Below are 24,700 nucleotides of genomic sequence, written 5' to 3' on the forward strand. Positions count from 1 at the left end.
AGAGAGAAGGTAACAATTTTCAATACAGACTTCCCAGAATCCTCCTCATCTCTCGGGTCAGGTCTGTGTTTTATTATTATAGACAAGAGTGATGACATGTGACCTCCCAGAATCCTCCTCACCTCTCCAGTCGGGTGTGTGTTTTATTAATAGAGATGAGAGTGATGTCATGTGACCTCCCAGAATCCTCCTCACCTCTCCGGTCAGGTCTGTGTTTTATTAATAGAGATGAGAGTGATGTCATGTGACCTCCCAGAATCCTCCCCACCTCTCCGGTCAGGTCTGTGTTTTATGAATAGAGATAAGAGTGATGTCATGTAACCTCCCAGAATTCCCCTCACCTCTCCGGTCAGCAGGTAGATGATCTCCAGGGTGAGGTCTAATATCCTCTCAGTCACATGAGTTTGTTTTTTGTCCATCCTTCTTGATGTGTTCATGTGATCTATACAGAGCTCTCCTTCCTGCAGATGAATAATAAAATACCAATTATCTGCACTGTTGTGTGATGAATAATTGTGCGCATGATGTTCCACCTTCCACCTCAGAGGGCTTCTTATTCTATAGTAAAGGAAACGCAGTTATTTTAGTAAATATAAATTGCTAAATCCCTTTTCTCCTCAGCAGTATATAGCAGTCTTGTGAGTTCTATCAGTGTCCAGCAGAGCACTGGTTAAAGGTTGTAGGAGGCATTTTAATTCTGCTCTAGGAGGATGCAGGACCCCTGACCCTCTGTCTGGACAGTGCTGATTGGCCCTGTTCTGATCACATGCACTCTCCCAACAAATAAAAAAACCAAAACCCTCTCTAGCAATACACACCACACTGAGCATGTGCAGAGTGTCTCCACATGATATGTCCTATCAGGAGATAAGACACTGGAAGAAGGGGAGGATCATAGAAGACAGGATCAAACAGCATTTTTACACAATGCAGAGGAATAACCCCTTGGGTTCCACAGTGAGTATAACGAGCATGCTTTACTGCATCTACAGACTGATTGTATTGTTGTGGGTTTAGTAACACTTGAATGGGTGAATCGAGCAATGAAAGGTCATCTCTTCAGGAAAGCCTATCCTACCTCTACCCAATGACTAAACTTTTACCTTCTCCGTTACCTCACACCCCACACAGCTATTACCCTTAGCTTCAGTTGCCCTTCCCCTTTCGATTGTCCCGACAAGGACACCCAGAAACCTCTTGCTTTGAAGTGTTAGAAGGTAGAAGGAAAGAAGATTGAGTCACCTATGAGCTGTTTAAGGGTTGTCCTCCTCACTCCCATCAACTGCTGTGTCTCATCGATTAACGGGTCCCACTCTGTTTCTCAGGAGCCAGGGACAATTATGGGTTCTATAGAGATGACGCTGGTCTAGGCAACATTTGAGGGGGTATACAGTTATTAATATACTGGATTTATATAACATAAAGAGTTTGTGAAGCACTTTACAAAATAAACAGACAGTAGGGTTACGTAACACTTCAAAGCAAGAGGGTTCTGTAGGCCCTTGTCTGGACAATCGAAAGGGGAAGGGCAACTGAAGTTAAGGGTAATAGATGTGTGGGGATGAGATAAGGGAGAAGGTAAAAGTTCAGTCATTGGGTAGAGGTAGGATAGGCTTTCATGAAGAGATGACCTTTCATTAAGAGATGACCTTTCATGGATCACCTAAAGGCCTTGGGGTATTCCTATGGAAAGAGGAGAGGAGGAGGTAGAGTTGTAGGTGATGTTAAAGTGCTTAGATAGGTGGAGAACCAAAAAAACAGCAGAGTGTTGGTGGCCAAGTATATTTTTCCAGATGGGAATCTCAATAGAGGGTTTGAGTTTGTCGTATCTCTGTCTTTATAGACACAGCCTTTCTCAACCTTTTCCACACAGAGGAACCCTTCAAATGACCTTTTGGGTCTCAAGGAACCCATGCGAAAAATGACTATATCTATAATTCATTAATGTGATGGTCGGTAGGAAGAATGCTCCTCACACTTGTGGTCATTTGGAAGAATTCCCGACCTTACAGATAGCTAAAAAGACCAATGGTGTAAGTGGGAACGTATCAGAGAGAGAAATTGCTCTAGGAACCCTTGTGAAAAATGACTATATCTATCGTTCATTAATCTGATGGTTGGTAGGAAGAATGCTCCTCACACTTGTGGTCATTGGGAAGAATTACCGATAGCTAAAAAGACCAATGGTGTCAGTGGGAACGTATCTGAGAAGCAGAAATTGCTTATTGTTCAAGGGACCTCTGGAGGAACCCTGGTATTCCATTTACCTGTGTGGTCCAGCATGTGTTGGAGATGAAAGACATCACAGTGTATATGGAGGAAGAGTAGGGTGGCCACCTCATACCTTTGAGAGACAGAAATTGCTCAAGGAACCCTTGCGAAAAATGACTATATCTATCATTCATTAATGTGATGGTCGGTAGAAAGAATGCTCCTCCCACTTGTGGTCATTTGGAAGAATTCCCGACCTTACAGATAGATAAAAAGACCAATGGTGTCAATGGGAACGTATCTGAGAGACAGAAATTGCTCATTGCTCAAGGAACCTCTGGAGGAACCCTGCTATACCATTTACGTGTGTGATCCAGCATTTGGTGGAGATGAAAGACATCACAGTGTATATGGAGGAAGAAGACGGACATAACGGGATTAAAGGCGCCACAGTAAATACGGAGGAAGAGTAGGGTGGCCACCTCATCCCTTTGAGAGACAGAAATTGCTCATTGCTCAAGAAACCCTTGCGAAAAATGACTATATCTAGAATTCATTAATGTGATGGTCGGTAGAAAGAATGCTCCTCACACTTGTGGTCATTCGGAAGAATTCCCGACCTTACAGATAGATAAAAAGACCAATGATGTCAGTGGGAACGTATATGAGAGACAGAAATTGCTCAAGGAACCTCTGGAGGAACCCTGGTATACAATTTACATGTGTGTTCCAGCATTTGTTGGAGATGAAAGACACCACAGTGTGTATGGAGGAAGAGGACGGACATAACAAGGGATGAAAGGCGCCACAGTAAATACGGAGGAAGAGTAGGGTGGCCATCTCTTCACTTTGAGAAACAGAAATTGCTTAAGGATCCCTTGCGAAAAATGACTATATCTATCATTCATTAATGTGATGGTCGGTAGAAAGAATGCTCCTCCCACTTGTGGTCATTGGGAAGAATTCCTGATAGCTAAAAAGACCAATGGTGTCAGTGGGAACGTATCTGAGAGACAGAAATTGCTAAAGGAAACGCTGGAGGAACCTTGGTATACCATTTACGTGTCTTCCAGCATTTGCTGGAGATGAACGACATCACAGTGTATATGGAGGAAGAGGACGGACATAACGGGATTAAAGGCGCCACAGTAAATACGGGTGGGTGGCCACCTCATCCCTTTGAACCCGAACACATCAATTAAACAGGTTCTGGGGCCAATTTAATGCAGATAAGGCACCACGTCAGCTTAACGATCACCTTAACCAACCCCAGAACCTGCGTTATTATTACGTGTTCGGTTTTAAAGGGATGACCTAAGGAAGAGGACTGACACAACCAGAACATTGGGAAGGGGCTGTAATTAAAGGGAAATACAAAATAAGACCTTATTACCTCCTCTGCTGCCAGTTCCAGCAATTTCTCCTCTCTACTTCCTGCTACTTCAACTGTAACTGTTGGTTTTTTCCTTACCTCACTTCCTGTCTTTAAGGTTACATCCTGTCTGCGCGTTACATCACTTCCTGTGCACAATCCATGAGATCCCCATCTTGTGGTGCACAAAAGGACTGCGGCCTACGCTGTTCCTGTCCCTCTTTGTAGACGCATTTGTAATGTGTTTGGACTAAACTGTTCCATCTTTTAAGTCAGGGCTTGACAAATTTCCTTTAAATCTAGGAGCCGGCTAAAAAAGTTAGGAGCCAGTTTTTTGGGGGTTTTTTTCAGCGTAGCGTGGGTTGTCAGCGCCCGGGACTTCACGTAATTTGCCACGCGACAATCGCAGCAAAACTGAAGTCTATGGGAGTTGTTTTCCCATTGAAGTCTATAGAGGCGATTTCCTGTTGAAGTCTTTGGGTGAGGATTTCCTGTTGAAGTCTATGGGGAGCAATTTGCCATTGAAGTTTCTGTGAGTTGTTTTCCCGTTGAAGTCTATAGGAGGTGACTTCCTGTTGAAGTCTATGTGTTGCCCCCATGCTGCCAAGTGTGCTGCCCCCATGTTGTCAGTGTGTTGCCCCATGTTGCTGGTGTGCTGCCCCCATGTTGCCAGTGCATTGATCCCATGTTGCCATTGTGTTACCCCCATGTTGCCATTGTGTTGCCCCCATGTTACCAGTGTATTGCCCCCATCTTGCCATTGTGTTGCCCCCATGTTGCCATTGTATTTCCCCCATGTTGCTGATGTGTAGCCCTCATGTTGCCAGTGCAACACCATTGGTTTTATCGGGAGGAATAGGGCCTTGTTGATGGTGTCCCATTGGTGTCAGTTGGTGGAATAGTGCCCCAAGAGCCAGATAAAGGCAAGCAAAGGGCCACCCGCAGCCCCCGGGCCGCAGTTGGGAGACCACTGCCCTAGAGAATCTAAGGCGCATGAAGGATATACATACATATACAGTATTTAGTACATACGCTCACCGGCCACTTTATGAGGTCCACCTGTTCAGTGGCCTGGTAACACAAATGGCTAATCAGCCAATCACACGACAGCAACTCAATGCATTTAGGCATCTAGGCGTGGCGAAGACGACTTGCTGAACATCAAACTGAGCATCAGAATGGGGAAGAAAGGGGATTTAAGTGACTTTGACCGTGGCATGGCTGCTGGTGCTGTCAAAAACTGATCTCCTGGGATTTTCCCACACAACCATCTCTAGGGTTTACAGAGAATGGTCCGAAAAAGAGAAAATCTCCAGTGAGTGGCAGTTGTGTGGAAGAAAATGCCTTGTTGAGGTCAGAGGAGAATGGGCAGACTGGTTGGAGATGATAGAAAGGCAACAAGAACTCCAATCACTCGTTACAACCAAGGTATGCTGAATACCATCTCTGAACACACAACACGTCCAGCCTTGAAGCAGATAGGCTACAGTGGCAGAAGACCACACCAGGTAGCAATGTGGACCTAATAAAGTGGCTGTTGAGTGTGCCCACCACGTTCATGAAGAGGGACGCCACTCTACCTGCTGAATTTTTATTTCATATCATAAAGAATGCTTAAAAAAAACAGAGAGGACGCCCCGACGTTGGCAGGAAGGGAGGAGGGAACTGTTGCGATTAGGAACGGAGGCAGGAACTGTTGCAGTCAGGAAGGGAGGAGGAACTGTTGCGGGCAGGAATGGAGGCGGGAACTGATGTGGGCAGGAATGGAGGCGGGAACTGTTGCGATCAGGAAGGGAGGCAGAACTGTTGTGGGTAGGAAGGGAGGAGGAACTGTTGCGGGCAGGAATGGAGGAACTGTTGCGGGCAGGAAGGGAGGCGGGAACTGTTGCGAGCAGGAAGGGAGGCGGGAACTATTGCGGTCAGGAAGGGAGGAGGAACTGTTGCGGGCAGAAAGGGAGGAAGAACTGTTGCGGGCAGGAATGGAGGCGGGAATTGTTGCGGTCAGGAAGGGAGGCAGAACTGTTGCGGGCAGGAATGGAGGCGGAACTGCTACAGGCAGGAATGGAGGTGGGAACTGTTGTGGGCAAGAAGGGAGGCCGAACTGATGCGGGCAGGAATGAAGGCGGGAACTGTTGCGGGCGGGACGGGAGGCGGGAACTCTTGCGGGCAGGGAGACCGGAACCATTGTGGGCAGGAAGGGAGGAGGAACTGTTGCAGGCAGGAAGGGAGGCAGGAACTGTTGAGGCTGGAAGGAAGGAGGAACTGTTGCGGACAGGAAGGGAGACGGGAACTGTTGCGGGTAGGAAGGGAGGCGGGAACTGTTGCAGGCAGGAACGGAGGCGGGAACTGTTGCAGGCAGGAAGGGAGGCTGGAACTGTTGCGGGCAGGAATGGAGGCAGAAACTGTTGCGGGTAGGAAGGGAGGCTGGAACTGTTGCGGGCAGTAAGGGAGGCGGGAACTGTTGCGGTCAGGAAGGGAGGCGGGAACCGCTGCGAGCAGGAAGAGAGGCGGGAACCGTTGCGGGCAGGAAAGGAGGCGGGAACTGTTGCGGGCAGGAAGGGAGGAGGAACTGTTGCAGGCTGGAAGGGAGGAGGAACTGTTGCGGGCTGGAAGGGAGGAGGAACTGTTGCGGGCAGGAAAAGGAGGCTGGAACTGTTGCGGGCAGGAAAGGAGGCTGGAACTGTTGCGGGCAGGAATGGAGGTGGGAACTGTTGCAAGCAGGAAGGGAGATGGGAATTGTTGTGGGCAGAAAGGGAGGAGGAACCGTTGCGGGCAGGAAGAGAAGGCGGCACTATTGCGAGCAGGAAGTGAGGCGGATCTGTTGCTGGCAGGAATGGAGGCGGGAACTGTTGCGGGAGGAAGGGAGATGGAAACTGTTGCAGGCAGGAACTGTTGCGAGTAGGAAGGGAGATGGGAACTGTTGAAGGCAGGAAAAGGAGGCTGGAACTGTTGCGGGCAGGAAAGGAGGCTGGAACTGTTGTGGGCTGGAAGGGAGGAGGAACTGTTGCGGGCTGGAAGGGAGATGGGAACTGTTGCGGGCAGGAAGGGAGGAGGAACCGTTGCGGGCAGGAAGGGAAGGCGGCACTATTGCGAGCAGGAAGTGAGGCGGATCTGTTGCTGGCAGGAATGGAGGCGGGAACTGTTGCGGGAGGAAGGGAGATGGAAACTGTTGCAGGCAGGAACTGTTGCGAGTAGGAAGGGAGATGGGAACTGTTGAAGGCAGGAAGGGAGGAGGAACTGTTGCGAGCAGGAAGTGAGGCGGATCTGTTGCGGGCAGGAATGGAGGCGGGAACTGTAGCGGGCAGGAAGGGAGGCGGGAACTGTTGCGGGCAGGAAGGGAGGCGGAACTGTTTCCTGCACTCTGAACATGAATAGAGATGTCTAAGAAGAGCTTTCATTAGTGAAACATTTCCCGCACTCTGAACATGAAAAAGGACGATCTCCTGTGTGAAATTTTTAGTGTTTAGGAAGATTTCTTTTATTCGTGAAACATTTCCCACACCCTGAACATGAAAAAAGACGCTCACCAGTGTGAATTTTCCGATGAATATGAAGTTCTGACTGAACAAAATATTTCCCTCATTATTAGTGGAGCATTTCCCGTACACTGAATATGAATAGGAGTCTAGAAAAAGATTTCTTTTTATTAGTGAAACATTTCCCACACCTTAAATATGAATATGGAGTCTCCAAGATTTTTATTAGTGAAACATTTCCGCACACTGAATATGAATAAGAGCCTCTAAGATTTATTTTTATTAGTGAAATATTTCCCACACATTGAATATGAATAGTAGTCTCTAAGATTTCTTTATTAGTGAAACATTTCCCACATACTAAATATGAATATGGAGTCTCCAAGATTTTTTAATAGTGAAACATTTCCCACACTCTGAATATGAACAGAAGTCTCTAAGATTTTTTTTTTATTAGTGAAACATTTCCGCACACTAAATATGAATATGGAGTCTCGTGAACGATTTTTTCATTTATTATTAGTGAAACATTTCCCACACTCTGAACATGAAAAAGGACGCTCACCTGTGTGAATTCTCTGATGAATATCAAGTCCTTCTATCTGAAGAAGACATTCCCCTCACTCTGGACATGGCTTACTCTCCCCTGTGTGAAGTTTCTGGTGTCTAAGAAAATTTCTTTTATTAGTGAAACTTTTTCCACACACTAAACATGAAAAAGGACGCTCACCCGTGTGAATTCTCTGGTGTCTAAGAAGGTGTGATGTCTGAGTGAAACTTGTCCCGCACTCTGGGCATGAATAAGGGCGCTCACCGGTGTGAACTCTCTGATGGATAAGAAAGTGTTGCTTCATAGAGAACCTTTTCCCGCACTCTGAACATGAAAAGGGACGCACACCCGTGTGAATTCTCTGGTGAATAAGTAAGTGTTGTTTGAGAATGAAACATTTCCCACACTCTGAGCATGAATAAGGCCTGTCCCCCGTGTGAATTTTCTGATGAATGGTAAGTCCTTCTTTCTGACTGAAACATTTCCCACACTCTGAACACCTATAGGGGCGCTCACCCGTGTGAACCTTCTCATGTTTGTGAAGTTCTTCTATCCGGGCAAAACATTTCCTGCACTCTGGGCATAAAAAAGGTCGTTCGCCTGTGTGAATTCTCAAATGACCCAGAAGGCTTGCTTTCTGACTGAAACATTTCCCGCACTCCGAGCAGGAGAAAGGACGCTCACCCGTGTGAGTTCTCTGGTGTGTAAGAAGGTGCGCCTTCTTAGTGAAAGCTTTCCCACACTCTGAACATGAATAGGGACGCTCGTGTGTGTGTGCCGAACATGACAACGATCTCTCTCCTGTGTGAACTCTGTCATGGGGTAAGGAAGAGGCCTGGGGGTTGGATGGATCTGTTGATTTTCCCGCACCGTGAGATCTTAGACATCTAGCTGGAGTTTGAGGATGAGATCTATCAGATGACTCCTGAAGACGAGAGCGACCCTTGGTTCTCCATAGATTTGGACGATCGACCTTTACTCTTGGAAATTGCTTTGCGACATCATTGGATTCTGTATTACAATCTGGAGATGAGACGGGATGACCCTCCGAGATATTCCGGACGTAGAGTCCACCTGTTGGGAAACCTTCCTTAATATTCAATGTATTCTTCATCCCTTCAGATACACTATATTGCACCAAGTATCGGTCGGCCGGCCGGCCTTTCCACGCACATGACCTTTAATGGCCCCCCCAGTCTTAGTCTGTAGGGTTCAATATTGAGTTGGCCCCGCCCTTTGCAGCTATAACAGCTTCAACTCTTCTGGGAAGGCCGTCCACAAGGTTTAGGAGGGTGTCTATGGGAAGGTTGGACCATTCTTCCAGAAGAACATTTGTCAGGTCAGGCACTGATGTTGGGGGAGGAGGCCTGGCTCATAGTCTCTGCTCTAATTCATCCCAAAGGTGTTCTATGGGGTTCAGGTCAGGACAGTCAAGTTCCTCCACCCCAAACTGGCTCCTCCATGTCTTTTTGGACCTTGCTTTGTGCACTGGTGCGCAGTCATGTTGGAACAGGAAGGGGCCATCCCCAAACTCTTCCCACAAAGTTGTCCAAAATGTCGCCTTAGGAGTTCCCTTCACTGGAACTAGGGGGCCAAGCCCAACCCCTGAAAAACAACCCCACACCATAATCCCCCTTCACCAAACTTTACACTTGGCACAATGCAGTCAGGCAAGTACCGTTCTCTTGGCCACCACCAAACCCAGACATGTCCATCGGATGGCCAGGCAGAGAAGCATGATTGGTCACTCCAGAGAACACGTCTCCCCTGTTCTAGAGTCCAGTAGCGGTGTGCTTTACACCACGGCATCCGACGCTTTGAATTGCAATTGGTGATGGAAGGCTTGGATGCAGCTGCTCGGCCATGGAAACCCATTCCATGAAGCTCTCTATGCACTGTTGTTGGGCTCATCTGAAGGCCACACCAAGTTTGGAGGTCTTTAGTTATTAACTCTGCAGACAGTTGGCGACTTCTGCGCACTGTGCGCTTCAGCATGCACTGACCCCGCCCTGTCATGTGACGTGGCCTACCACTTGGTGGCTGAGTGGCTGTTGTTCCCAGTTGCTTCCACTTTGTTATAATCCCACTAACAGTTGAGCGTGGAATATTTAGTAGCCAGGAAATGTCACGGATGGACTTCTTGCACAGGTGGCCACCTATCACGGGACCACGCTTGGAGTCACTGAGCTCCTGAGAGCGACCCATTCTTTCACCAATGTTTGTAGAAGCAGTCTGCATGCCTAGGGGCTTGATTGTATACACCTGTGACCATGGAGGGGATTGGAACACCTGAATCACATGATTGGGAGGGGATTGGAACATCTGAATCACATGATTGGGAGGGGATTGGAACATCTGAATCACATGATTGGGAGGGCAGGGCCAAAATTTTGGCAATATAGTGTATCTTATGGGTGGATCCAACACTAAACCATTTTCCATTCATGGAACTGTGTGCAATTATAACATACAAATATGAATACAAGCCAGATAAAGGATGGAATGCAAGAAAACCATACATGACAACTCTTTGTGCTTTGACTACATTATTTTTGGCGAAGACAAGAGATATACCTTCCTCCACCTCATTTCTTGGAAACATGACAACAGAGATGGACCTTCAATGGTGAAAGGCGGTGATGGTCAATACACTAGGTATAGGGGGCTCACCTGGCCGCTGACATCAACAAAAGGCAACACAATTTTTTTTGGGGGGAAGGGGCGAAAAATGATGTTCTATTGAGGAATGGAGATGGACCTTTCATATGGTGTCCAGTATCTCCTCCTCATTTGTTGGGAACATGACATTATATTGAGGAATGGAGATGGACCTTTCATATGGTGTCCAGTATCTCCTCCTCATTTGTTGGGAACATGACGTTATATTGAGGAATGGAGATGGACCTTCCATATGGTGTTCAGTATCTCCTCCTCATTTGTTGGGAACATGACGTTATATTGAGGAATGGAGATGGACCTTTCATATGGTGTCTAGTATCTCCTCCTCATTTGTTGGGAACATGACGTTATATTGAGGAATGGAGAGGGATCTTTCATATGGTGTCCAGTATCTCCTCCTCATTTGTTGGGAACATGACGTTATATTGAGGAATGGAGATGGACCTTTCATATGGTGTCCAGTATCTCCTCATTTGTTGGGAACATGACATTATATTGAGGAATGGAGATGGACCTTTCATATGGTGTCCAGTATCTCCTCATTTGTTGGGAACATGACATTATATTGAGGAATGGAGATGGACCTTTCATATGGTGTCCAGTATCTCCTCCTCAATAGTTGGGAACATTAAATGGTGGGATAGGTATATCGATGACATTCTTGCTCTCTGCAGTTAAGGTTTCTAATACATTCCTATACTGAAGGATGTAAAGATCTCTGTTATGAACAAAGCCAGCATACAGTTTGCATAATTGGAAGAAAATGGTGTCACCTCTGTATATAGAAAGAATTATCTGTTGTAACAGCTGTGAAATGAGGAACGGTCTTCTGCAGAAACATGACCTATCTGACTGGAAGAGCTTCCAATATTTCTAATAAGAATCATTGTAGAATGTTGATCTGGTTAGTTATCTGATTGCCTTTTTGGATCAGGAAGGAATTCTGTTAACCTGAAAAAAATTTGGCTACATTTTGTGGCTTTTCTGCCCTTCTCTGGGTTATGATTATTACTTACTTGTGCCTATATAAAGAGAAGCATCATCCGGTTTACTTTTCACAGTTGTCTCTCTCTCCCCCATAGATTGCTGATCTCCACTCACCAACGTCTCTTCTTCTTCCTCTTTGATCTCGATTTTGATGTCTTTCATATCTTCAGCCTAAACCCCAAAGATAATAGAATATATTTATAAATGGAACACAAAGTTATACAGAAGAATGTCCTCTCAAAGCTTAGAATACAATTTTAGGCCTTCATACTCAGTCCCACCTACCTGATGATGGTAGGGATGGGGTGACCTTCCTGTGTGGAATCCCAGGAATACAGAGAACGGGGACATCTCTCTGGTGGGTTCCCATTACTGGGTCCATCTACCTGATGATGGTGAGGGATGGTGTGACCTTCCTGTGTGGAATCCAGTGAAAACAGAGGACAGGGACATCTCTCTGGTTGGGTTCCCATTACTGGATCCATCTACCTGATGATGGTGAGGGATGGTGTGATCTTCCTGTGTGGATTCCTGGGAATACAGAGAATGGGGACATCTCTCTGGTGGTTTCCCATGACTGGATCCATCTACCTGATGATGGTGAGGGATGGTGTGACCTTCCTGTGTGGAATCCCGGGAATACAGAAGACGGGGACATCACTCTGGCAGGTTCCCATGGCTGGATCCATCTACCTGATGATGGTGAGGGATGGTGTGATCTTCCTGTTTGGAATCCCGGGAATACAGAGGACGGGGACATCTCTCTGGTGGGTTCCCATTACTGGATCCATCTACCTGATGGTGAGGGATGGTGCCATCTTTCTGTGTGGAATCCCGGGAATACAGAGGACAGGGATGTCTCTCTGATGGGTTCCCATTACTGGATCCATCTACCTGATGATGGTGAGGGATGGTGTGATCTTCCTGTGTGGAATCCTGGGAATACAGAGGACAGGGACATCTCTCTGATGGGTTCCCATTACTGGATCCATCTACCTGATGATGGTGAGGGATGGTGTGATCTTCCAGTGTGGAATCCTGGGAATACAGAGGACGGGGACATCTCTCTGGTGGGTTCCCATGACTGGATCCATCTGTAGGAAAAACACACACTGACTGAATACAGTTTCTGTTTCCCTTTGTTTTTTTAATGAATTGGATGGACATTTATCTTTTGTAACTCTGTAATATAAATACAAACTTTATATTTCTAAAATTAAAATCTCAACTGTTTCTGCATTTAGTGTTTACGACTTACTTGTGTCCATATGTAGAGAAGGTTCCTCCGGTTTACTTTTCATAATCCTCTCCTCCTCCTCCATAGACTCTTCATTTCCACTCAGCAATGTCTCTTTTTCTTCTTCTTCTTGATCTTCAACTTTGATGTCTATCAGTTCCTCCTCCTAAACACCAATGTTGATAAAATGGATTTGTAAACCGAAAAGGAGGGATCACATGACACCATCTCAGAACTTTAAATATATTGATATAGGAGGTGTGACAATTTTGCCCGTGGTGTAGCACTACGGCGGTGAGCCACGCAGACATTCGCACTCAAGCATGTTCTAACTTGCACCCTTCTGGGTCGCAGACCAGTTGACTCGGTCTTTATGGAGTAGTAGAAATAACATGTGCGAGTATTGCGCTCTTGAAGGAAAATGAGTGACAGGAATCATGGAGGAGCGTATTAACATTCAATTTTGATGGCCATACCTCTTTTTTCATAAAATTCTGTATCCGTAATACTACTGAACCAAAGGAATATCTGTGTTATTGTACCGTAATCAGGGGCAGACTGACCCTGGTGTCTTTCATAGGCTTTTTTGGGTGTGGTTTGAGTGTGGGCGAGGACACAGGGGCCCCATGATCCCCTATTGCCTGGGGGCCCCATGAGTTGTCAGTCCGCCCCTGACCGTAATGCATATCTTAACATCACATCCGGTGCTTTCTGTCCCGGGACCCCTATTATTATAACATTGTCCTCCTTCTCCTCCTTCTACAGCTTCTTTACCTGACCCTACCACCCATGCTGGATCTGATAAGCTTCGTATTTCCTCCATAGACTGCTGAGCTCCACTCACCAACATCTCTTCTTCTTCCTCTAATTCTTCATCTTTGATGTCTTCCAACTCTTCACCCTAAACCCCAAAGATGGTAGAATATATTTAAAAAAGAACAAGAGATTACCCAGGGGAATTTCATCTTATAGTACAGAACACAATTTAGGTCTAAATGTTCAGTTCCACCTACTTGATGATGGTGAGGGATGGTGTGACCTTCCTGTATGAAAGCCCAGGAATACAGAGAACGGGGACATCTCTCTGGTGGGTTCCCATTACTGGGTCCATCTACCTGATGATGGTGAGGGATGGTGTGATCTTCCTGTGTGGAAGCCCGAGAATACAGAGGACGGGAACATCTCTCTGGTGCGTTCCCATTACTGGATCCATCTACCTGATGATGGTGGGGGATGGTGTGATCTTCCTGTGTGGAAGCCCAAGAATACAGAGGACGGGGACATCTCTCTGGTGGGTTCCCATTACTGGATCCATCTACCTGATGATGGTGAGGAATGGTGTGACCTTCCTGTGTGCAAGCCCAGGAATACAGAGGACGGGGACATCTCTCTGCTGGGTTCCCATTACTGGATCCATCTACCTGATGATGGTGAGGGATGGTGTGATTTTCCTGTGTGGAAGCCCGAGAATACAGAGGACGGGGACATCTATCTGGTGGGTTCCCATTACTGGATCCATCTACCTGATGATGGTGAGGAATGGTGTGACCTTCCCGTGTGCAAGCCCAGGAATACAGAGGACGGGGACATCTCTCTGCTGGGTTCCCATTACTGGATCCATCTACCTGATGATGGTGAGGAATGGTGTGACCTTCCCGTGTGCAAGCCCAGGAATACAGAGGACGGACACATCTCTCTGCTGGGTTCCCATTACTGGATCCATCTACCTGATGATGGTGAGGGATGGTGTGATTTTCCTGTGTGGAAGCCCGAGAATACAGAGGACGGGGACATCTATCTGGTGGGTTCCCATTACTGGATCCATCTACCTGATGATGGTGAGGAATGGTGTGACCTTCCCGTGTGCAAGCCCAGGAATACAGAGGACGGGGACATCTCTCTGCTGGGTTCCCATTACTGGATCCATCTACCTGATGATGGTGAGGAATGGTGTGACCTTCCCGTGTGCAAGCCCAGGAATACAGAGGACGGACACATCTCTCTGCTGGGTTCCCATTACTGGATCCATCTACCTGATGATGGTGAGGGATGGTGTGATCTTCCTGTGTGGAATCCCAGGAATACAAAGGACGGGGACATCTCTCTGGTGGGTTTCCATTACTGGATCCATCTACCTGATGATGGTGAGGGATGGTGTGACCTTCCTGTGTGGAAGCCCGAGAATACAGAGGACGGGAACATCTCTCTGGTGGGTTCCCATTACTGGATCCATCTACCTGATGATGGTGAGGAATGGTGTGACCTTCCCGTGTGCAAGCCCAGGAATACAGAGGACGGGGACATCTCTCTGGTGGGTTCCCATGACTGGATCCATCTGTAGGAAACACACACACTGACTGAATCCATTGTTTCTATGTGTTTATCAGATGATGGGGGATCTAGGTGGACCCTCCGTACTGCTCTCTCCTTTCCAATAAAGTCTCCTCTTACCCGGTGATGTGAGGGGCGGCTGATTGTCCATCATGACGTCCTTGTAGAGGTCCTTGTGTCCTTCTTAATGCTTCTGCAGAGAGACAGTGGCATTCTGACACATACTATGATACAGTCACTATCCGGGCACAACTCTTGTCTGTTACTTGGTGATTTCCCAGAATTCCCGGCACTACTCACCTCTCTTGTTAGCAGCTCCATCATCTTCTTGATGACTTCTAGATTCTTCTTCTTTTTACCCTTACATGTCAGGCACTGTGATGGGTGACTCCCCACTTTGACAGCTGTTGGGTGTTAATGGATCACCAGATATTTTCTTCACTACTTTATAATCCTGAGTAAAGAGAGAATTTTATCATTAAAGACCTCCCAGAATCCTCCTCACCTCTCCGGTCAGGTCTGTGTTTTATTAAAAGATATAAGAGTGATGTCATGTGACCTCCCAGAATCCTCCTCGCCTCTCCGGTCAGGTCTGTGTTTTATTAAAAGATATAAGAGTGATGTCATGTGACCTCCCAGAATCCTCCTCACCTCTCCGGTCAGCAGGTAGATGATCTTCAGGCTGAGGCCCAATATTTTTTCAGCCACTTGGATTTGGTCTTTTTGTATCCTTATTGATTTGGTCATGTGATCTAAACAAGACACTCCGATCTGTGTCTCTCTTGGACCTCTTGTTTTACTATATTACAGGCCTCAGTTTTCAATGATATGAAAGAAAACCAGAGATCACCCTTCAAGTGCAATAGACTGCATGGACAGTTGGATAAATGGTTCTATATTTAGGACGTATCTGGTCTATAAACCAGAGGCTCTGGATGGACGGTAGGATAAATGGTTCTATATTTAGGACGTATCCGGTCTATAAACCAGAGGCTCCGGATGGACGGTTGGATAAATGGCTCTATATTTAGCATGTATCCAGTCTATGAACCAGAGGCTCTGGATGGACGGTTGGATAAATGGTTCTATATATAGGATGTATCCGGTCTATAAACCAGAGGCTCTGGATGTGGTTGGATAAATGGTTCTATATTTAGGACGTATCCGGTCTATAAACCAGAGGCTCTGGATGGACGGTTGGATAAATGGCTCTATATTTAGGACGTATCCGGTCTATAAACCAGAGGCTCTGGATGGACGGTTGGATAAATGGTTGTATATTTAGGACGTATCCGGTCTATAAACCAGAGGCTCTGGATGGACGGTTGGATAAATGGTTCTATATTTAGGACGTATCCGGTCTATAAACCAGAGGCTCTGGATGGACGGTTGGATAAATGGCTCTATATTTAGGACGTATCCGGTCTATAAACCAGAGGCTCTGGATGGACGGTTGGATAAATGGTTGTATATTTAGGACGTATCCGGTCTATAAACCAGAGGCTCTGGATGGACGGTTGGATAAATGGTTCTATATTTAGGACGTATCCGGTCTATAAACCATGGATGGACGGTTGGATAAATGGCTCTATTCTAAATAGAAAATAATTTCTTATTACCTCTTCTGTTGCCAGATGCAGCAATGTCTCCTCTCTACTTCCTGTCTGTATCTGACATCACTTCCTGTCCTTGCGGTCCACTCGCAGTGAGTTAGATTGCCATCTTGTGGGTAATCGGAAAAAAAAAAATTTGCAAGCTATGTTGTATGTAAGAACTTGCAGCACGTCCCCATGGTGCATTGTTCCATACATTATTTTTCTTGTTATACTTCAGCTGTGAAATCAGCAATGATGTTTTATAGTGTTCTATCACTAAACATTTATGAAGCTCAACAGTAAAGGGTCCTCAGGTTTGAATCGCAGCCACGACACTACCCGCATGGAGTTCGAATGCTCTCCTGGTGCTTGTACACTCACCGGCCACTTTATGAGGGCTGCCTGTTCAATAGTTTGGTCACACAAATTGCTATTTAGCCAATCAAATGGCAGCAACTCAATGCATTTAGGCATCTAGACATGGTGAAGACGACTTTCTGATGTTCAAATTGAGCATCAGAATGGGGAAGAAAGGGGATTTAAGTGACTTTGATCGTGGCATGGTTGTTGATGACAGATGGGCTGATCTGAGTATTTCAAAAACTGCTGATCAACTGGGATTTTACCGCCCAACCACCTCTAGGGTTTACAGTGAATGGTCCGAAAAAGAGAAACCATCCAGTGAATGGCAGTTGTGTGGAGGAAAATGCCTTGTTGGTGTCAGAGGAGAATAGGCAGACAGGTTGGAGATGATAGAAAGACAACAGTAACTCCAATAACCCCTTGTTACACCCAAGGTTTGCAGAATACCATCTCTGAACGCACAACACGTCCAACCTTGAAGCAGATGGGCTACAGCAGCAGAAGACCACACTGGGTGCCACTCCTGTCAGCTAAGAACAGGAAACAGAGGCTACAATTCGCACAGACTCACCAAAACTGGACAATAAAAGATTGGAAAAATATTCTCTGGTCTGATGAGTCTGGATTTTAGCTTTGACATTCAGGTGGTAGGGTCAGAATTTGGTGTAAACAACATGAAAGCATGGATCTATCCTGCCTTGTATCAATGGTTCAGACTGAAGGGAAATGTATGTCTTTTAGGTCTGTCATTTTGTTTTCCCCACTATATTTTGTACTAACATGTTGATTAATTGTTTTGTATTATACCCAGAATGAGTTAATGAAAATATGCTATGTTAGGTTAGCCTTGGTAGAGGAGATAGTATCCAATTATTTCTTTGTATTAACAGCACCTGTTTCTGTTATGATATAATTAAAAGTCAAATACTTCTGTCCTATGGGAAAATAATTGTTGGATACTTGTAACTGATTTCAAGGCCTGAGAAAGTCATGTTCATAGCCTTGACAAGTATCTAGCAAGATTCTATTGTATGTAGTAGATAAGTGTTTTAAAACAATTTAGAAACTTTTATTCCTGGGAAAATGAAACCCCGCTTCTCATCACTTTTCAGAATTGACGTCAATGTTTGTCTTTTTGTATTCAGCCAATCAATTACTGACAACTCAGCTTTTTGATACTCTGTGCCCCCACCTTTCTTTTTTCTGTTATATTAATTTTCTTCCCGCTAATAAACTTGAGAGATTGATTTTACCTATCACTGAGTGTATGTCTGTTGTCTTTCTCTTCTGAGATGAAGTCAATCTCCCCGACGCGTCCGTACCTGAAACCGACTATAAAGACTGATAGCCAGGGGCTATCGACAACCTTTCAATTGGAGGTCCCACCGAGATCGAGAGGTCAACCCGTTTGCGGTCACCCGGTAAGATAAACAAAATCTGTCTGTCTGTCCGGCTGTCCGTGGGCTCTGACTTAACTCTCGATCTCTGAACTGTGACAGGAGTATTCTGGGAATACTTCATTGAGTCTCGGGAGACTCAGATAAGGAAAGGTGATTTATGTAGACGGGGTCTACATTTCAAATACCTAGACGGGGTCTAGGTTAATTACAGAGTCTTAACTAGTCTGTTGAGGGTAACCAACTTTCTTTTCTTTGCTTCTACTATCAAATGCATAGAGTATAAGATAATTTGTTTATGCAAAAAAGTGAACCCGGTTGGTAAGTGAACGGGTTGAAGTTATTGAAATAGAGTCAATATTTAAGTTCTTATTGTCTGTCTTTTGTTGAGAGTGATAAGTGGTTATGTGTCACTAGACCCGCTCTGTACTGTCAGCTCCGTACTGTCAGAATATATCCCTCCTTCTCCAAAGAGGACGTGATTTTTTTTATTGCAGCGCAGCAGCAAATCCAACCCACAGCCTCATCCCCCGTCCCAGTCCAGGACGCTGTGGAAGACTAACTTGAACCCCCACCCAAGGAATTCCTGATTCCACACAGAATGAGGAAACTTTTCTGCTGAAGGATTAAAAGAGATATCAGGGTCCCTATTAGTAGACTTGGCAAATAAAGCAGGAATAGATAAAATTTTCAGTCCCGGACAGGCAGGTAGAACCAGACATAAGGTGGACGACACAGTCCAAGCAATATCCATTTCTCACTGTAGGAGACACATTAATAATTACATGTTTGGAAATAGAGGACATTGACTGTGTTACAAAACATTGTTCTGTTGGTGTTTGACATTCCGTTTTTTTTTACAGCCATACCGTCTGATGCTGAATGTTTTTTAGTAATTGATTTAGCAAATGCATTTTTTAGCGTCCTTGTTGACGCAGAGACACAGCCCATTTTTGGTTTCTGTTTAATGCCTCGGGGTTTTTTGTAGATTTTTTTGTAGTCTACTCAACTGTTCTCCAGGTCACTCTGAGGGAGTGGACACTGGACTATGGGTCAGTCCTGCTGCAGTACGCAGATGTCATCTGTCTCTGCAGTCTCACTAAGGGGGCCGGCCTGAGGGATGGGGAGAGTTTGTTGACATGTTTTTTTGAAAGTGAATACAAAGTGTCAAAGAAAAAACTACAATGGTGTAAAACAAGTGTTGAATATCTTGGTTTTGTGTTTACTAAAGGAGGAAAGGAAAGTCAGTCCAAAGAGAGCTGTGGCTCTCCTGAATCTTGCCTGCCCACAAACCAAGAAAGACATGCTCTCCTTTCTTGGAGCCATTGGTTACTGCCGCCAGTGGATACCTGACTGTTCCTATTATGACAAGTCACAACCCAGCAAATGTCAGAAATTGTTAAGTGGTCAGATGACATGGTTGATGCATATGTGTATTTGAAAAATGTAATGGTAACTGCCCCAGGCCTTAGCCTTCCTGATTATGTAAAAATGTTTCATGTGTATGCAAGGGACAATTGTAAGACCATGGCTGGTGTACTCGCCCAGGAGCACGGAGGCAGACTTCGCCCTGTAGTTTTTTTTCTCAAAAATGGTGCCAGTTCAGGTCCAAGGCATGCCTGCGTGTCTCAAAGTGTTGGCATTTTATGTTATGACTGTGGAGATGTCTATGTCATTCACCTTAGGACACCCTATGATATTGCACACTACACATAATGTAGCTATTTTACTAAGAAATATACACACTCAGCACATGTTCTCCCAATGATTCAGCGGATATGAGGTTATCTTGATGAGCAACCCCATGTTGCATATCAAGTATAGCGGAAACAACTCAGGTCCAGCAATGATCCTAAACGCACTGTTGGGTCTCAAATTGTCAAATGATCTAGGACCCGAGGTTTATGACTGCCTCAAATCCATTGAGGCTAATATTTCACCCAGACTAGATTTATTAAAGATTCCAATCCCAAATGCTGATGTTTTTTTCATAGATGGCTCCTGCACTAGGCCAAATGACAAATCCCTTTTTCAATCAGCCCAGGCTGCTGAATTGATTGCTTTCACTAAAGCATGTGAACTGTACAAAGATCAGTTTGTCACTATTTACACGGATTCTAAATATGCCTATGGAACAGTGTATGACCATGGTGTATTATGGTTTCTCAGAGGCTACATAGGAGCTGATGGGAAAAAGATTGCCCATTCCCAACTATTAGCCAATTTGCTCAAGGTTCTCACACTTCCCAAGGAACTTGCTGTCATATACTGCAGAGCACATACCAAAGGGGACGATGATATAACAAAAGGTAACGCTCTAGCAGATTATGAAGCAAAAAAGGTAGCTCAATAATAATTTGCTTTACTGCAGATGCCCACTTTATGCCCCATCCTCCCAGATGATTTTTAATTGATCACAACTTTGTAGCAGTCAGTTTCCACAAAGGAGCTTGAAGACTGGTGCTACCCTATTTTACAGAAGAATCCAAAGACTGGATTAATCTGCAAAGAGGGGAAACCATGCATCCCACGGTGTAGCGCCCCGATATACATTGCACAATACCATAGGATAGGACATATAGGATGGAAGGCAACCCTAAAACAACTCCAAAAAGATTTCTATATCACAGGAATGGTGGAGTTAGTACAAGATTATGTGAAAAGATACATCACATGTATCAGGAGTAACCCAAACAACCCAAATGAAGCCATGCATCAACACCTGCCTTACCCCACAACACTTTTTAAACATCTTCAAATTGATTTTACACACATACCCCAAACAAAGGGAGGACAACAACCAGCTTGTTTGGTCACAGATGTGTTTTCCCGATGGCCAGAAATCTATCCCACAAAAAGAGAACGATGTTATCCGCAAGTTTCCGTTTTTTTTACAGGAAAATACCTACACGTTCCAGGCCGGAGATCGTATTGTGGTGAAACAGCTGACGAGAAACAAGAAACAGCAGGATTTCGTCTATGGACCAGAAACTACGGTCGTAGCAGTAACCAGAACAGCAGTTCTCACTGAACATAGTTCCATCTGGATCTATGCTTCCAGAGCGAAGCTGGTCGAGAAAGGCCCAGGACCAGACCCAAGAAAAAAAGGAAAGGAGGTACTAACGGGGGCAGAAAGCCCTGACCTCGAACAGGACAATCAAGGAAAAAGGGGGTACTAACGGGGGTAGAAAACCCTGACCCTGAAGAAGATGAACTGCTTCCCAAATTTTGGACCATGGTTCTGCCACTTTCTCCTGATCATACTGATTTTGTTGGCACCTAGCCATGGTGAAGTGGTGATAATACAGGACTCAGGCCACACCATATTGTGGTATAATTCATCAAATACTGAGGTTGCTACCTTTATTATTGATTACTGCCAAAGTGTACAATGTTCCCATAACTCCCACTTACTCTGGTTGTGTAATATGTATTATACTGCACATGCTGTTAGCCATGTATATATAGATGCCATAGGGGTACCAAGAGGGGTTCCAGACAAATTTAAGGCCAAAAAACCAAGCAGCAGCAGGATTTGAGTCTATATTTTTCATTGTTACCGTAAACAAGAACATTGATGGATAAATTCTATTTATTACAATCAACAAAGATTTGTTAATTATACTAGGGATGCCCTAAAGGGAACTGCTGAACAATTAGAAGCCACTCCACAGATGACACTCTAGAACAGAATGGCCCTAGATATGATCCTAGCTGAGAAGAGTGGTACATGCAAAATACATAGACATGGTGGACATTTGTTGCATTTATATCCTAAACAACACAGGCCCAAATGGCAAAGTCACATTAGTCATAAAGAAATTCGAAGACTTGTCTATAGAGTTTAAGAAGAATTCCGGTTTAGAAAACTCTTGGGATCAGTATTTTGGGTGGTTCACTAGCTGGAAACACACTAGTGCAGCTTGCTATTATTATCCTGATTATATTGATTACCATAGGTTTTGTGGTTTGCTGCATTCTCCCATACATTAAAAAGCTTATGAACAAAGGAATAGGTATAACTATGTATGAAGAAGAGATCTAAGAACAAACTGCCCCACTGAACCCAAAACCTAAAGAGTACCACAGTTATCTAGCCAAATATAGAAAGAAGCAGAAAAAGAACTATGTTGTATAAGGGAGAATAAAAATCATATATGTAAATAATGATTTTAAGAGGGGATTGAAGGGAAATGTATGTCTTTTAGGTCTGTCATTTTGTTTTCCCCACTATATTTTGTACTAACATGTTGATTAATTGTTTTGTATTATAACCAGAATGAGTTAATGAAAATATGCTATGTTAGGTTAGCCTTGGTAGAGGAGATAGTATCCAATTATTTCTTTGTATTAACAGCACCTGTTTCTGTTATGATATAATTAAAAGTCAAATACTTCTGTCCCATGGGAAAATAATTGTTGGATACTTGTAACTGATTTCAAGGCCTGAGAAAGTCATGTTCATAGCCTTGACAAGTATCTAGCGAGATTCTATTGTATGTAGTAGATAAGTGTTTTAAAACAATTTAGAAACTTTTATTCCTGGGAAAATGAAACCCCGCTTCTCATCACTTTTCAGAATTGACGTCAATGTTTGTCTTTTTGTATTCAGCCAATCAATTACTGACAACTCAGCTTTTTGATACTCTGTGCCCCCACCTTTCTTTTTTCTGTTATATTAATTTTCTTCCCGCTAATAAATTTGAGAGATTGATTTTACCTATCACTGAGTGTATGTCTGTTGTCTTTCTCTTCTGAGATGAAGTCAATCTCCCCGACGCGTCCGTACCTGAAACCGACTATAAAGACTGATAGCCAGGGGCTATCGACAACCTTTCACAGACTGGTGGTGGTGGTGTCATGGTGTGGTGGATCCATCCTGCCTTGTATCAATGGTTCAGGCTGGTGGTGTCATGGTGTGGTGGATCCACCTCTCAGTGACACCCCAGTTCTTGTGCTGGGAGTGAGCGTGCTGCGCACTCCCAGCACAAAGACAGGTATGCAAATTAGCGGCCCCCACAGAAAAACGCCCAGCTCTTTGGGGCCACTAATTTGCATACGCTCAGCGCCAAGGGGTTTATAACACTTTAATGACCGAGGGCAACTGTGGGTCCTGAGGTTCTGCAGGTTGAGAACCCCTGTTCTAGACTCTCTGGCCCTGATTTACTAAGAATTGAGTCTACCAGCAGACACTGAACATTCAGGCAGACTCAATTAAATCAATCAAGAGCTGTCAGTCTTCTGAAAGGCGTCTAGCAAACTCACTGAAAAGCGTCTACTTTGTAGACTCTTTCCTGTTAGTAAATGTGGAATCGCGTCTGGCACATTTTTAGGTCCAATACCGGATATGCTGGCTAGGTGGCACACAACCACAGGCTTTGTCCCGCTGGCGTTTTTGTGTTTGCATATGAGAATACTTATAATTTAAAGTAAAAGTACACCTATATTTTTTTTTTTGGGTTGCTGTTTCTCCAAAATGATCAGACAACTAATGCATTTCCTAATGAATGTCATACATTCTATTTTCAAATGTCAAACATTTTCACACTTATATCTCAAATAATTGGGAATGTCTAGTTCTAATTTCCCAATATAATGATATATCTTCCTTCTCTTTAATCATGTAACTATTCTATGTTAAAGTAATAGTGCAGCGCTATAAATGCATGTTATCAATCATAAACGCATGTAAAATCAAAAAAGTGCAAATAATTGCAATAATGATGTAAACTGGTAAATGGTGCTAAAAAAGTTCATATAAGCATTCCTGAATAATGGAATGTCATTCGTGTGAGAGTACCAACTCAGAGAGTGCCTATGAATGGCACGTATGGTTTATCTGTGACGGACAGTAGTGTGGGATGGGTGTACACTCACCGATTTTTGACCCATCTATGGCCTGCATTAGATTGTAAGCTCCTTGACATTTGTGAATGCCCAAAATATGGAGATCAATTTTCATGGTTCTGTCAGTGCCAGAAATATAGATCAATTCATTAAGATTTTTGCTACTGACTAGAAAGTGGAAAGGGAGTGAATCTTACCTGCGTCCTGTTCTTCTGACCAGTTTGAAATTTTCAATTTTCCTTCTGTTTATATCTCATTACAACTTTATCTTCTCTAAGGCTGCTTTCACACTAGCTTTGTCAGCAGGCATCAGACAGGCGTTTGGGAAGCACACAGTGCTGTTCACACTGAAGCGTTAGCATTGCATCACAGCAAAACTGGCACCTCATGTCCAGTCAGGAGGAGTTGAAGCCTCACATTCAAGTCTATGGTGCCACTCCTCAAATGCCTGGCAGAAGTTTGCGGTGTGGTTGCGAGGCATTTTCGGAGCGTCAATACCATTTAACTTCATTACAGGCATTTTTGGTGCAGTTTTAACGCTTGGTAAATGCTTATCACATGCCTCAAAACCGCACAGAGGGCATTTGGGGAGCATTTGAGGAGCGTTAAAAACGCTTCCCAAACGCCTGTCAAACACTATAGGGGCGTTTGGCAA

General features: G+C 44.7%; 2 protein-coding genes and 1 long non-coding RNA gene across 5 annotated transcripts in view; 1 reads left to right on the forward strand and 2 right to left on the reverse strand.

Moving 5' to 3' along the window:
- Positions 1-24,700, reverse strand: part of LOC149453282 (uncharacterized) — a 70,338-nt gene that overhangs the window by 32,357 nt on the left and 13,281 nt on the right. The window contains exons 4-5 of the mRNA XM_089688621.1: positions 21,104-21,266; positions 15,144-15,247 (exon numbers count right to left, since the gene is read on the reverse strand). Of these exons, the coding sequence (XP_089544747.1) occupies positions 15,144-15,247; positions 21,104-21,266 (267 nt within the window). The remainder of the gene's footprint in view (positions 1-15,143; positions 15,248-21,103; positions 21,267-24,700) is intronic.
- LOC149453284 (uncharacterized) lies at positions 7,208-16,508 on the reverse strand. 3 transcript variants are annotated; one of them, XM_089688434.1, is made up of 9 exons: positions 16,463-16,508; positions 15,144-15,297; positions 14,964-15,036; positions 14,648-14,847; positions 13,357-13,413; positions 12,534-12,678; positions 12,272-12,369; positions 11,305-11,446; positions 7,208-8,683 (listed from the first exon to the last, which is right to left on the reverse strand). In XM_089688434.1, the coding sequence occupies exons 3-9, from the start codon at positions 14,995-14,997 to the stop codon at positions 7,680-7,682; spliced, it is 1,680 nt and encodes a 559-aa protein (XP_089544560.1). In that variant the 5' UTR covers positions 14,998-15,036; positions 15,144-15,297; positions 16,463-16,508; the 3' UTR covers positions 7,208-7,679. The 3 variants fall into 3 exon arrangements, with proteins under 3 accessions (XP_089544560.1, XP_089544561.1, XP_089544562.1); XM_089688435.1 differs by lacking the exon at positions 16,463-16,508 and adding an exon at positions 15,495-16,417; XM_089688436.1 differs by lacking the exons at positions 14,648-14,847; positions 15,144-15,297; positions 16,463-16,508.
- LOC149453285 (uncharacterized) lies at positions 17,460-22,921 on the forward strand. The gene is made up of 2 exons (XR_016314722.1): positions 17,460-18,222; positions 21,096-22,921. It is a non-coding gene; the product is annotated as an uncharacterized LOC149453285 (long non-coding RNA).

This window comes from Staurois parvus, unplaced genomic scaffold, assembly GCF_062004578.1.
Source record: "Staurois parvus isolate SC_StPar_1 unplaced genomic scaffold, SC_StPar_1.0 ptg000449l, whole genome shotgun sequence".
NCBI classification, from domain to species: domain Eukaryota; kingdom Metazoa; phylum Chordata; class Amphibia; order Anura; family Ranidae; genus Staurois; species Staurois parvus.

What these genes read in the sequence shown, in the direction of transcription:
- LOC149453284 (XM_089688434.1), bottom strand. Translation starts at nt 14,997, where the DNA reads ATGATGGACAATCAGCCGCCCCTCACATCACCGG. An exon ending in GCCGCCCCTCACATCACCGG is followed by an intron (nt 14,848 to 14,963) that starts GTAAGAGGAGAC and finishes TGTTTCCTACAG; the next exon opens with ATGGATCCAGTCATGGGAAC. An exon ending in TTCTCTTTATATAGGCACAA is followed by an intron (nt 8,684 to 11,304) that starts GTAAGTAATAAT and finishes GTTTCCCAACAG; the next exon opens with GTGGACTCTACGTCCGGAAT.